Source organism: Apteryx mantelli, chromosome 1 (assembly GCF_036417845.1).
Source record: "Apteryx mantelli isolate bAptMan1 chromosome 1, bAptMan1.hap1, whole genome shotgun sequence".
Classification (NCBI taxonomy): Eukaryota; Metazoa; Chordata; class Aves; order Apterygiformes; family Apterygidae; genus Apteryx; species Apteryx mantelli.
Genome location: NC_089978.1, coordinates 217989859 through 218005069, shown reverse-complemented (window position 1 = coordinate 218005069; position 15211 = coordinate 217989859). Strand labels below are relative to the sequence as shown.

Below are 15211 nucleotides of genomic sequence, written 5' to 3'. Positions count from 1 at the left end.
GACACTAACCGGAGCAGCTCCAGCAACTTGACGGAGCCACGCCGGCTCGCGATATTTAGTGTGATGCTCTCAGGCAAACAGCAATGGGGTTTTACAGGCAGTAAGAATAGGCAAGCTTCCTTCACAGGAAGCCCACAAATAACTGAGAAATCAAAACAGTGCATACGAACCCTTGGGAGGTGTGAGATTGACTCCATTTTTAAGGCACCACTGTATTGGCAAGATCCCTAAGGAATCCGCATGGCAAAGCATGGAGATTTTGCTAGGTTCAGGTCGCAAGTCATCAATGGTCACTTGAAAATAATGATTGTTAAAAACCTAGGAGGAGAAAAAGAAACACAGAGGTTAAATTCACTGTAACAATAGCAAATGCAGAAAGCTCAGCCAGGCTCTCGAATCAAAGTACTCCTGAAAATAACTCACTCACACCTAATACTTTTCATCAAGGTGTTTCTACCAGACCAAGGCATTTTCAGATGGGTAAACTGAGGCAAGGGAAAGCGCCAGGGGTTGAGGGTTTCTCTGTGTGCCTATAGCTGAGCAGGGACTGGAGGTGATCCTGGAGGCCACAGAGCTTTCCCCACTCCTGCCTTTCCAAGAGTGTATTAGATATCCAGGTACCCTCTATGTCCAGCTGTTTGATTTCAAATGGTTTCCCAGATATGTAGGGAAAATATGTTTGCGTGGAGGCAAGGCAGGGATAAAAAGGGGAGCCCCTTTTTCTACACAAAGGTGGTAGACAGCCATGCACATCCCCATCAGATTTAAGTCCATATATAGCCACCTGGTGAAGCTTGCAGGACAGAAACAATCCACTATGGAGGAAACATCCATGGACTTCTTTTTTTTAAACCTTTTTCTCAACGTGTTCTCCAGCCAATGAAGTTCCACTCTTGAGTTTTTCTAAGTGGTGTAAATCAGCAAGATGTTCCTAATCATCCTTTTCAGCCCTCCTTTCTGGGAGCTCACCTTGGTCACTGATGCAGGACAGATATTAAATGGCTCCTTCATATTCACCGCCTCTAGCTTCATCCCCACAGTGAAGAAGTGGCTTCTCAAATCAGCGTGGTCCTGCAGGAAGAGACGGGGAAGATGAACAAATGGTGCATCAAGGCCATCCACAAAGGAGGTCTTGACAAGAAGGAAATGTCTTGGCCTTTCCTTATATTTGCAATCTTTCTGCTTGGATTTTGTCCCCTAGCTGATTACCAGATTGCTGCCCAGCTGCAACTGTGTGCTCCTGATCTTTCGATGAGTTTGAATGTTATCTTTTCACGCTACCTCAGCCATGGAAAGAGAGGAAACCAGCACAGTTTGGCTCCCAGGGAAGAGATCTGCAGGACCAAACCCACCAGATCTCAAGTGCGATGTTGCATCGATCTCACTTGCAGTATCTAAATTCAACTCAGTGATCAAGGGTGTTGTGCTCACCAAAGCAAGGACCTCTCTGGGCTCACCCAGAGAAACAGCTACCTGAAAATCACCCCTGGGCAGAGTCTCTTCACCAGGAGGGACCTCTGCCAGCTTCTACAGCCTGAGAGAGGTGTGTGGGGGGTGTCAGTCCAGAGGTGTCAGGACTGTGACCAATGTCCCCCAGGCAAAGCAGCCCAGAATGGCTCTGATATACATGGGAGGATGGTTGATTACTGTAGGACATCAAAATAAGCACCAGTGCTGGTCTCCATGTACTAAAGATGGAGAGGTCTTCTTTCCAGCTGGGAGGCCAGAGGTAGAACCTAGGTTCAACTCCCTAATTTGCCACCAGTTTATTGTGCAACATCTATTAAATTACTCAGCCCATCAGGACACCAGCCTAAAAGGCGCACAAGTTGGTATCTTAACTCCAAAGTAAGTAACAATAGTATTTTGCATTCATTTGAGCAAAACATCCTCAGCAAACAGTATCTCTAAAACATCAGCACATTAACTAATACAAGCATGAACAGAAGATGTCTATTTAACACACACACACACACACACACTGAAATCCAGAATACTTGAAGAAAATTTACTATCTGATAAGCGGTTAGCAAGGTCATTCACATCTACATTCATTGCTACATGCCGTATTCTTGTTCTAAAATGATTTTATATTGATCCGCAGTTGTATGTCATTATACTTTCTTCCCCCAATAACCATCTTCACCTGTAGACTTGACAACTTCTATTTTGGGAACTTGAATTCCTAGTGCCATTAGAGATAAGGATTTTTACAATTTTTACAAGACCCATTTCTATCAGCTTTACACTGAGCACGTTTCATGGAATAAAAGACTACATAAGAAAAGAGAACCTGGCTCCTTGTAAATAGGGGTTGGATAGCTCACGGGGTGCATCAGAGAGGCAGATTACCAAAATTGCCATCTTTACTACTGAAAAGGCTTCAGCTAGGAAAATATGACAGCTGCAAACTTCAGACCTCACATCAGCACCGAATTTCAAACCACCAAAGACAGAAAGCATCCGGACTGGTGGGTTCCCCATTCGGAGTGTCTTAATCCTTGGGGCGAGATTGTAAAGAAAAGGCTACTTTGCAAAACATACATCTGGAAGCACACGACATCTTCACATCAAAAGATCCAGGATCTGATTCACGCTCATATCTGGCTTCAATACATAAAAAGCCCTGATCCACCAAAGTACTTAATCATGTTTATCTTTAAACATGCAAGTAGTTTCATCAACTTTTTAAGTGATTTGTTGATTGAGATGGAAATACTTAAGCTATGCTGCTTCTCATTTTTATTTGAATCAGTTTCTTTGGTTCTGCTGCTTCTATTTGCTCTGGCTTTTTTCAAAGGGAAAAAATAATCCACTGGGGAAAAAAAAGAGCAAATAAGATTTAAAGCAATTTTACTTCAAAATCATATCCCCTTCTCTCCAAGCACTATGTATCCTAGGGTCAAATCTTCCTCCTCATTCACCGTAGCATGTAGAGATCGTTCCCGTTAGATGAATAGCAAGAGTGAACTCCCAAGGGGAATTCATGGGATCTCAGGTACCTCTCCTTTTTGGGGGTCAAAATTTTCTTTGAAGCAGGAATGTATGTTTGTCTGAGGAAGGGTTGTAGAAATAAAAAGTCTGTGTTAATTGTCATTTTTGAGATGGAAAAGCATTCACGGAGAAAAAGTCTTTGTATCGTATCTCCCCGGCAAATGGTCAGGGTCTGGGTATTTGCTCTCCCTCAGGTATTTAAAGAGAATCATCAAACTTACAGCAACAAGCTTAGATTTCCTAAGGCACAAGGAGAAATCAAGATCCCGACACCATTCTGTGGCTCCAGGGCTGCAGTTGCCTCAGCCAGCAGGGAATTACTTAGGATTCGGCATATGCTGCTCTTCAAAACTCCAATTAATTTACATAATTTCTAAGAATAGGTTCCACTGAAGTGAAGGCAAAGCTTTTAATTAGTATTAGCCTCAAAGTGAAACACTGGATAATGAACTGCTCTCTCCTTCCTTTATTCGCAGCCACACAAAATACTCCTGCTTAATAAAATCAACTGCAAGGAGAAGACTGCCCACAACACTGTTTGTGCTGCGCTCTCCCCCGTTTATTTCCCTCTCGATGGATGTCCTGGTGTTTGAACACCAGCCTGAAGGAGACTCCAGCAGCTAGTCCAAGCGAGTAGACACCATCAAAACTTGCCTTCAAAAGGAACAGAATGGGCAGAATATTTTGGACCAGCTGAAGCTTTATGTAGGGTGAACCTTTACTCCCACCAGCGGACAACGCTTCCAAGGAGCAGATCTACTGCCTACATTGACTATATTAATTTTCACCAGCAGACAGCCCACTCCGGGGGTCGTGGGTCCTGAAAACCACTGGGACACTGAAAAATCCTTTACAGTGAAGCAAAAATTACACTGAGCAAAATACACCAAATTAACACAGTACGAGCATCGCTGTCGCTCATTTAAAGGGTCAGAGTCTCCAATGTGATGGATTACAGCCCATGACAGTGCTCACGAGTTATGAATGGAAAATTATGGCACCCTCTGCCGAGCAAAAGTCTGCCACTTACGGCCCAAACTGCATCGGTAAAACCCAGGGCTGTACTGAATCTCACCATGGATCTCAAGCAGCAATTAAACTCAATGGCACTCTCACAGTTTTAGGGCGGCGCGCAGCAGACATGTTTGCAAATCTGCCGGCGTGCATGGACTGGGACCCTCTGAGCCGTCTGACAGACGGACGCACTTTGATACTCACCATCATCGTTATCATGAAACCCTGTAGTATGTCTTATTATGGCACGCGCTTCCATAGCCCTTCTGCAAGAACGTGGATGGACTTTACAACAGCTCTTTAAAACCAGGATTACCTCCCTTTTCCCAGCTGTAGGACTGAATGCTGGAAAGGTTGAAGATCATATAATAGGTCAGCAACAGTGCTGGGAGGAAAACCCAGGTTCCTAGTTCCCAGCTGTCTTCTTTAAGTATTGAGAAAGCTGAATGATTTTCTCCTTCATATCCATTGAGACACAAGTAGTGGAGGCTTCGAAAACGTCAAGGTGACTTGCGAGCCTAGACGTCACTCCAAAAGCGATCCAGAAACAGTTTTACAAAAGTATTTAGACTCTGAAGGATGCAGATTTGATTTAGGAAAGGGCCTCTGTGGGTTACTTGCCTACATCCTAATAATAAAGTCACTGACCTCCACTAAGCACTGGCATTAGGTCTTCAACTCAACAAAAATTCTTCAAAATCACAGTAGTAATTTGCATCTTTGGGCAACTGTCTATTCAACCAATGTCAGTTAAGTGTAGATACACTTAAATCTGTCCATAGAACGGCAGTGGTCTGGCCACTGAAGGATGGAGCTCTGGTACTTTTACACTCCACGGGACAACGCAGAGACAGCAAATTGCTTTTGAACCTGACATTTTGGGAAGCCGTATTACGAGCTGGTTGCTCTAGCTGTGTCCACAGTCCAAGGAAGAGCATCTCCTGCAGACCTGTGAAATGCTCATTCGTAGCCCATTCTACTCAAGTCACAACAGTGAAGACATCTCATTTTAGACCCAGCAGCTTACACAGTTCATAGATATGAGGAAAAACCTCTAATTTGAACTCTGATTTTCAAATACCCTAAAATTCAGGGCTCTTCTGGTCCACACTAATTACAAGACTGGGACATTGTGCAAAATTCAGAACTGAGTGCTGAAAAGTTGCAAAGCAAGAGGCAGATTAGAAACAGTGAACAATTAATAGATGGTTGACCTGAGTCTCCTTTCATTCTCACCAGCTGTAACAGTGTGAAACGCTATTGCCTTCAACCACATCTCTCCTGGTTTACCCTACCAAAAGATACCCCATCTGGTATCATTGGAAACATATTATTTGATTCAGTTTTTATTTTGAAAGTAATCGCTTCCCCCAGTGTTTTCCCTAATTCCCCAAGAAACTGGTTGCTTCTAATAGCCTAATTTTAATCACAAAGGCTCATGTGTGGGAACCAGTCACAAACACCGCAACAGCAGTGGTTAAACTGCCTCTAAAGGAATCTGGCATTTATTTATTTTTTTTAATTGAGGGGAAAAAAGAAAGAAAGAATCCCTCCCAAAAACAGCCCTCTGCATTATTTGCAGATGAATCAGTCTTGTTTGGAATTCATCAGCTTCCTTTGCTAAACACGGAGCACTTTTCCCTGAAGACACGCTCTCTGCAGGGAGGCAGAAATTCCCTTGGTAAGACACAATGTGAGCAAATAGCCCCTCGGTTTGACAAGTGCAATTGAGGGAAGGCCAAAATGCAGAGGTGCTGGGGTGGGATGAAGAGGAAAAGGCGCTGGGGAAAGAGGCATTAAAGATATTTTGACCCCAAAGTTGAAGGAATCAGTTCAACAGCCAGCTAAAAATTCCACCTACCGAAGAGCCCCTGAAAAACTCCGGATGCTTTCTGCCTTAGGACCGAATTTAGCCCTATGGATTTTAAACTTCTCTTGTTGAATAAAAATAGTTTCCATAGAAACAGCAACATTGCAGAATAGCCGGTCTCAATCCAAAAACACCTTCTCCGTATGGCTCGGCCTGCTGCAGATGGCATTAGGGCAAAGATACCCTCCTGCGCAGCGCACACTTTGATTTACCCAGGCGGTGGAAACACGGGTGGCAGAGGTAGGGTTAAAAGAGACAGATATGCATCTGCTTTATACGTCTTCCAGCAGAATTATAGCATTAGGCATCTGCGGACAAACCAGCCCACTTCCCCAATGTTCACTAATGAATCTTTGCTGCGTCACACACAATGCCCCCATTTTACAGGTGGGAAAGTTGAGTGGCATGGAAGATACAGGCAGGCATACTGTAACTTGAGTGCTCCTAACAAAACCATCAGCATCTCTATTCGCACCCTTCAGTAAGTACTGAGGCCATTAAGAGGGAGTGAGTCTTCATAGGCACTTGTATGGACGATTTTGCCCTCATTTATGTCACGACAGTAATAACTATTGAGAAATCAATGGGAATTCACTTGAGGAGAGAGGATCATAACAAATTCAGTGCACACCCAGGGCTGCAAAGGCACTGCAAAACTGTTAGATATACAGCTACGGGTCGGAGTTGGCTTTTGTTTTCTCCAGTAAAAATCATCTGTCTGCGGATGGATGACTCTTGGGTATCACTAATTAAATGGGAGACAAATCTAGTGGTAGGTGCATGCGAGCCTCTCTCACTGGAAAGCACTGCCGTACCCAAGCACACTGAAGTAGGCAGAGTTTAGGTCTTCACCTAAAAGCTTCCCCACACCAAGCTGGGATGCAGTAAACAAACTGGATCATGGCCTTTCACTAACCTCTCAGAGTCCTCAGAGACCTCCAGCACATACCAAGAATGAAAAACGCACGTCTAAATGCACAGCCGGAAGGACAGGGAAGGCAGCAGGCTGCGGGATCCTGTCCCCGTTAGGCCCATCTGCTTCACTTGAACACCGTCCAGCATTTCTCCTCGAATCCTGACTTTCATATGGTGCTGCTGAACAGACCCTGAGGGCATCTCAGACAAGGTTTGGCTTTATTTACCTCCATGGCTTGCTCTCCCCACCAGGCTCCCTTGCGACAGCTGCAGTTTGAAGGGAGCCACCGAGACCTCATGACCATCCCTGGACCATGGAAGGACCACCAGACCCCATCTTTCCTCCAAAACAGCACAATGTGTTGACAACAGAGACACCTGTGCTCCCAAAAGCCACCATGGCAGGTACATTTATAAGGACCTCTGCAAGATACTCTTCATGTCCTACAAAGGTAAGTGGCTTTAATGAGCTGAGGCCAAAGTGGGTCAAGAGGCAGGCGATAAACAAGAAGAACCAGACTTGGTCTCCCAGCCAGGGGAAAATAGCAGTCGGGGAGAAGGGCTGTCGAGCACCACGGATGGGGAAGAACAGATGGAGTATAAATAATCTGGCAGCCTGCAAACGACGTGGCGACTCATGGATTATTAAAGCACAGCACGCGCAGCAAAGGCCAGCCAAGCCATCAGCATGCGGAGGGGCTGGGAAGTGCTTACACTGGAATTTGGTTTCCAAGCGAAACCAAACGCACGTCCAGTTTAACCTGCGGCATCCGCACATGCGCCTCTATTATGGGGGCTGGAGCCAGAAAGCCCCTGTTGGACTTCTAAGTCTGTCCTTCCACCCAGATCAGGACTGAGCAGAAAGTGCTTCTTGAGCTTCTCTAGATCACAGAGAAACTTCTGCAGAAGAGCCCACTAATGGAAGAAAACACCCTCAAACACCTCACAAATTTATTGTGAACTTTTGGGAGACAATGTTGTCCTCCTTTTAAAATAATCATAATTTTGAAAAAATATTCCGTCTGAATCTCACATCTAAAACATGCAATTCAGCTGGTGGAAAAAATATATATATTCGGGATAAGGAGACAATCCTGTTTAATATTTCTCCTCGTATTTTTGGAATGTGCAACTAGACCTATCACCCGTCCCAGATTTCAGGAGGCAGTTCCCATATCAGTGATCACTTTCCTTAGGAGACATTTGTCCTGACTGATATACCCATTACTCAAGACTATTAATCTTAGCGCTAATTAATACTATTACTGATCCACAGGAAAAATCTGAATATCCATTAGAAGTAGGGGCACACTGGACTGGGTATAGTAAAAAGCAATAGATGTTTTTTGCCAGAGAAATAATTATTTCCAGTGAAAAAAACAACTTTAGGAAAGGAGGACCAGACGGGTGGAGTCGAGAGGAGTAAGACCAAAATGACATACTAGCTTTAAATCAGGAATTGGCACCTGCCTTAGAAAAGCCCTCTCTCTCTTAACGGTTTGTGCTCTTCAAGCAACTTAGAGTTTGGGTTGGGAAGACAGCGCCATCCAGGCTAGTCATCAGGACCCACTTTATAGCGACTGCAGAGAAACTGGCACATACAGGATGTCCATATTGTCCATATGCAACATCTACAGAGCGATGAGAGGCACCTCACACTCTGAGCAGGATTCAGCTGCCCAAACAGAGGTGCCTGGGATGGACTGAGATACTCCCAGGAACCCAACACCTCTACGTGGGGCCAGCAGACACGGCACAGGAGACCAGGAGGAGCATAGCGGGGTGTCAGACAAGATCCCCAGGACAATAACTGCCTCTCTGGAGAACCAAATCCCATGAATCTGTGTCCAGCTTTCACCTTACTCAAGCTACAGGGCTTTACATCTAAAAAAAAAAATGCACTGATTCATAAGTCTTAGGGCTAAAAGGCGCTGTGTTTGGAGTCTGGCTTCCTGATGTGAGGCTCCCCCTTTAAAAGCACCAGCAATGCCATCACTGAAGCAAGTGCTGATGTGGTCACGCTTAACTTTAAATTAGGCCCTGACAATAATCTAGCCACCTTTATTCCATATCCAAAGCCTTGGCCAGTTTCACAGGTATCTTCCGAAGCCTGAGCCATAGTTTGTGACGGGTACCCAGCTAAGCATGGGGATCGCTGCATTACCCTCAAATCGGAGCAGAAACAGTTGAGGACACCTCTCCTTGGGTGATGGCCTTTCGGAAGGATTTATGCTCCTAAACTATTAAAAGCGCGCTTGAAAAACCTGTCTTTATTTAGGCTTCTTAAGGATCAATATGTTTCCTGAAAAGAACGGAATGACAAAACAGTGGATGGGTTGCAAAATGCTTTCGCAAAGAAAAAAACTTATTCCAGGAGGTGCAGTTTGCAAAACACTATGTTTAGTAGTTATATAATAGCAACATTTTCTGGCAGTTATACATCACATTCCTTCTCAAAGGACCCTGAAGCATTTTGCAAACACTTTCAACATATGGCCAAGTGTAAAATAGCACCAGAAGGAAAGACATTCCTATTTGCAGCCTTCCCCGTGTTTTTTTGCAACCAGCTTGTGTGGTCTGGGGGCTGGTGACCTCTACTTGGAGGCTCAGAACATGAATTTTGGCTGTGCCATTTCACTGCTCTGAGTTTCAGCTTCCCCATGGGTAACTTGGGATCGACTTTTGCAAAGGACTTTCATACCAGCCAGTGAAGACCACCACACACAAGTTCAGCTCTGCTGCACCGCTGAGCACTGATAATTCAGGTTCAAGTCTATGCAGTAAGAGGTCTCAGGTAGATCCTGACCGTCTCGCACCAAAATTAAAGAGCTTTGCCAGAGACAGCAACGGTGGGTGCTAAACCCATAAGAGGAGTCACTTGTCCCACAACAGCGTGGATCCGCTTTTCCAGCACCCCAACCTGGGAATGGTTTGACAGCGTATTAGCGACACTGCCCACAGTTGTGCACAATTCAAATGACAACAGTAATTTAAGTCTCAATCTGGGAAAGCAAATATGCACGCGCTCACCGTAGGGACCACATGTGTCTGTAGAGCAAGCATACACTTATGTTCTCCTCATGCACAGATTTCTGTAGGGGCTGAATATAATTGCTCAATGTGCAGTATACCATGTCCACCAGAGTAAACATTTCCAGCTTTCCAGGAAACCAAGATCTTTAACAGTTGCCAGCTGTCAAACCCTGTGTTTTATATCTCATCTAACACATGACAGCTACAGTAGCACAGAGTCCCCTGGCACCGTGTAGAAACATTAGTTCTGTGCTGGTTTTGCAAAAAAAAAAAAAAACCTTTGGAATCAACACTATTTGCTAGGATATGGGATTCTCCTTGAAGAGAACCTAAATATTGCCTTATCTTGTAAGATCAGACAAGCGTATTCTCATTGAGTCAGGCTTGCATAGACCTTCGCAGTGGTGGGACTTCAGGTAGTTGTCCTCTTAAAATAGGGCTGAGGAAGACAGGATGGAGGAGGGCAAGAGCTGAGATGGCTCCAAAATCCCACCGCAGTCAGTGGGGAATTCTGCCCATGGATGTGAGCAGGAGAGCAGATGATCCCCAAATCTGAACCTCCCACTGTTTTAGACCGGAGTAGCTCTACAGACGAAAGTCATTAACAGGATGGCTCTCTGATCTGGTCCTATGCATTCAAACATCATCTCCCACCCTCCGATCTGGAGATTGGACTAAAACAATGCTCACAAGTAAACCAAATTTATTCAACATCCTGCTTTCCCAGGCCTGGAACCAGGGACTTAGATATGACCAGATGTTGAATTCAGCTCTCCTTGTGTTGGGCTTTCACAGTACAAATAAAGAAGCCCCATTCCTGCTTTTTTTTGTCATGCATGGCTCCAAAGTAACGCTCCTCTTGGGCCACTGAAGCAATCCAACGCTTTGCATTGTCTCGCCAGAGGAACATCCTTGCAAGCCCCAATCATACGGCACTACAACTGGGATTTGCTGAGTTTAAATTTATAACCCTCACGCAATAATTACAATAAGTGGGTATAAGTTGGGCATGCTGAGAAGAGACACCAAAACAGCTGCAAGTTATAAGCTAAAAGAAAAAAAAAGAAAAAAGGTTTTTTATGAGCCTCATCAGAAGCATTCTTCACTCTTTCATATGGACAGGAATAAGATTTACACATTAGGCATTCCCTACTCTGATTTAATCCTTGCCCCACACAAGGCATTTTTGATCTGGAGACTGCAAACGCAGACTGGGGAAGCTTAACAGAGCCCACGGACTGAAGCGCTGTATGAAAAAAGGCTCAAAACTCTCCGTGCCCCATTCCCACAGCGACACAGGACCACTCCAGTCCACGGCCATGCCGAAAGCCAGCGCGCAGCCTTCCCGCTTCTCCCACCCGACAGCAGCCCCTGCCTCAGCCGATTCCCAAACTAAGGATTTCATTCCAGCGTAACAGCAGTGCAGATTGGGGAAGGGATATTAAAGCTGGCGCCTCGGGGCTGAAGCAGATCTCTAGCTATTAAAAACCAGGGTGGGAAAAGAAATGGCGTGGGAGCAAATTATCTCCCACTACAGGGCCCTGAAGGAAGTTCCTCTGCCTTGCGGCATGTGACCACATGAAGATTTGGGTATAAAGCTCCCAGAAAGCTGGCTAGCTTATGCCCACTTTAATATTACTTTACTTTAAATTAGCCCTATGTTTTCATGGTTTGTCTATGATGCTTTTTGCACAGGCTTAATATAATAAGACACATCAAAAATAATGCTGCAGAAATCAGTGCTGATCACTCCATCACGGCCTACAAGACGCCAGTTCCAAAAATGGGAAGTCCACAGAAGAGCAAAACTCCTTTTTATAGAAACACCTCACTTGCGACCTTTCACAGTGGATATATTAGAGCATGAGCGTTCTCCTGCAAAAGTTTTAACACCAGCTGCTAAACGCCACATGATATTTATTCACTGCGGGTTCCGTAGCCGAAGGAGAAATGTGCATCTTTTACCTTGAATACTTCCATCGGAAGAGGAAAATTTGCTGCATCATTAAGGGATTTTTCCAGAGCGCATTTCCACTCAGATATAGTCTTCAGAGAATAGATATCTAAAGGGAAGATAACAAAAAATAAAAAAAACAACAACAACAGAAAAAGGTGACTGTTCAGGGATGAAACATTTTTGAAAGACTTAAGTCCCTGTGTCATGAAAATGGATAGTCAAAGTAAAATGAACAGCGTGTATATTTGAAGCTGTACAGTGTGGATAAATTCAACACAAAAGCAACTAGCAGGGGCGCATTTGAGGAAGATTGTGTTTTCTAACCTGGAGTAAAAAACAGACAAATACACATTCTTCATTTTCTGTTGAAGAAACAAATAATGCACTTTCTCATTACTTGGAAAAAAGAAACCCCCTGTTCTGACTTTCAGTTCTCAAAATACCTGATGTTTTGCAGGCTGAGGAGCCTCAGGTTTTCAGCCAATATTAATTACATTTGAACAAAACCAGAAATGTCTTTATTGATGCTTCAGTTGATTGGAAAGCCTCTTTTTTCCTTTTTTCTTTTATTATGGGGTGGTAGGTGTGGGAAGGCAAGGAACATTTCAGCTAAATCTCCACCCAGACACATTTGTCGGTACCACGCTGAAACTGGAGCATCGCAGCAATGCAACGACTAATCCTTATGAATTCTGCTCACTATACTTTTTTGGCAACATCTTTGTGCAGATTCACATTGCTTTCAGTGAGTTTCTTTAAATAGGTTTAATATCGTTAAATCATTATATTAGCCAGCCCTTCATGATTCATTGCCGTGAAACGCCTATGAATCATCAAGGGAAACAATGTAGGAAACAATACAATGATGAAGAACATTATATTGGATTTACTTCTGCCCTAGAAAACATATTGTTATCCTGCCCATAACAAGTTATTGCAGAGCATTCATATCAAAGTCTTAAAGAAACAAGATAGGTAGATAGATTGCAACAATCATTAAAATGAAAATGAACATTTATCCAATAATAAACTTGAACCTTGATGCAGAGTGAATAGCAGGAAGCTTTTCTTTTGTCAGTTTGGCTTCACACAGTTACATCACAGTTTAATTTGGCCCAATTTATATTTAAATTCTGCACATCTAATAACCAAATATATTTGCTGGCTAGTGAAGATTTACTGCGGTATCTTACAATTCTGAAGGAGAAAATAAAAAATAAAAATAAAAAAAGGAATTGGCAAGCACTGCTTTCACCTAGCACTGACAGTACAAGAGAATTTTATGTTCTGATCTCAACAGATTTAAGACCTTATCAAAATAGGATTTGCAGAATCACTCTCTGGAAGTGGATGTATTTATACTTCCACTATATCAAACCTTGCTACTTCAGACAGACATCAAGGATATGCATATGAATTTAAACACACTTAAAGGGAAATGTTAACCTTTCAGGGCTGTATTTTGCATTCCTTGCCTGTCTGATTATTAATGGGAACATACATTTCAAGCCTCTATTTACAGCACATGCAGTGGTCATGAGCGTTAAGAAGTTCACTCTTCATTTAATTGTTCATTATTTCATAGACCTCTTGCTCCAGTTCTCCCTTTCCTCTGATCAGCCTGCAGCGCAGGAAGGGAAACGACCCGCCTTGTTTCTCCCTTTCCAAATTCAGTGACGCCAAACAGGGCAATGCTCAATTCTTCATGATTTTGCCCCAAGCTGCAGACCACCTGTTGCTTCAGCTGCCCTCAGCACAGACCAGCAAAGGTCCCAACTGTCCCATCTTCTGCAAACATTTCATGGCGGGACAGCAAGGAAAACATGGGAAAATAACTCCCAGAACTCATCATTGTTGAGAAGACCCCGAAGAGGTAACCTTGATGGTCAAAGAATGTAAAAATATATATACATATTTTTTTTTAAAGAAGGTCTGGCCCAGGGCATCGTTTCCTCCATGGCCTTTTCTATCTACCCTGCTATGACTTCCCTCTTCTACTGTGCGATAGCAGTGAAGCACAGGAGAAAAGAAAGTGGTGGCATTTTGGGTGACTCTGCTCAAAATCAGTGGCAATTTTTTGTGCAGAGTCAACAAGCTTTGAAAGATAAAGACAACTCTAATGATTTCAATAACCAGAAAGCAATATTATGTGCGCATTTCATTAGACAGTGGCGGTTAACTTATGCCAGCAAGTTTACGGACACTAAATTGCACAGTTAAAAGAGCATAAAGCATTTTGTTTAAGTGATAGTGTTGCAGGTAATTGACCAAAGTGCACTGTGTCAATTTGTATTTAGGTTAACAAGGAGTGAGCAATTAAAATGACTGCCAATTTGTCTTTAACTAGAAAGCAACATAAAACGAGATAATCTCTTCCCTCATAAACAGTTGAGGCAAGACCACCAGTGGCTCTGTGTCAAGGGGTTTCTGCCAATTTGCACTAGCAAGAAGGCTAATTTTGGATTCAGCTATATATCTGAGGAGAAGAAATACGCTATTCCCTCTCTGCATTAGTTAAAAGGGCTTGCAGGACATAAAGAGCTCCTGAAAGTTCCCACATGGAGAAGACAGTAAAGGTGCTATTTTCTAAGGACTCTCTTGCAAATTCTTGCACATTAAGGTGGATGCTCGGATCTGGAGAGCCTCAGAAAAGAGATCTCTCCACAGAAGCATTAAAAACTTCTGGACCCACAGAATCTCCTTTATAGGATGCAAGATGTGCTCTGCATCTCGAAAGATCCAGCAGTACCAGCCACGCAGAGGAAGCTTGGCCATCTCTGAACCTGCTAGGAAAGGTGAACCTCAATCTGGCAGCCTCCAGAAGTGGATCAGCATAGTGAAACCGCAGCCCAGACACATAGGGAAATAAAGTTAATGGTGCATATGCAACATTTGAGTCAACGGCAGGCAAAGCACTGTAAAAACCCACAGGGCTGAAGTGCAACTGAACCACCTCATTTTATAGTAATTGTGCACATGGCACTCAGAGCCAGATTCTGAGAGGAGCTGAGGGTCCTCAGCATCTCCTGGGAAGAGATTCATAAAGGCTTTGATATGCAAACTAAGGTCATTCCTTTATCAGTCAAGGAGCCATCTCAGCTGGCTTCAGATCTTCAAAAGTTAGATGACCAGGTTTGTGCTAGTTGCTCTCAATTCCCTGAGTGGGGAGTGGGGAAAAAACAGGCTTATGAAGACATCATTTCATCTGACCTATGTTAGATATGTTTTGGATGAGAGGAATTGCTGTCTGGTACCCACTTCTCTCCACTGATCGTAAATAAAAAATAATTAGTTCATGCTGAAGCATCTTTTCAATGCCCACACTACAGCAGATGAATCTAATTCCTTCTGTGTGAATAACAGCATATTGCCCATAGATTGTTTCTCCTTCCTAAGAAGGTCCATACTGGTCATAGCAAAGGTCTTTC

At 43.7% G+C, this 15211-nt stretch overlaps 1 protein-coding gene across 1 annotated transcript in view; it reads right to left on the bottom strand.

Annotated features, from left to right (window-relative positions):
* The window catches only part of SFMBT2 (Scm like with four mbt domains 2), a 97894-nt gene that overhangs the window by 41349 nt on the left and 41334 nt on the right, over positions 1-15211 (bottom strand). The window contains exons 6-8 of the mRNA XM_067289986.1: positions 11792-11889; positions 970-1071; positions 171-318 (exon numbers count right to left, since the gene is read on the bottom strand). Coding sequence (XP_067146087.1) covers positions 171-318; positions 970-1071; positions 11792-11889 — 348 coding nt within the window. The remainder of the gene's footprint in view (positions 1-170; positions 319-969; positions 1072-11791; positions 11890-15211) is intronic.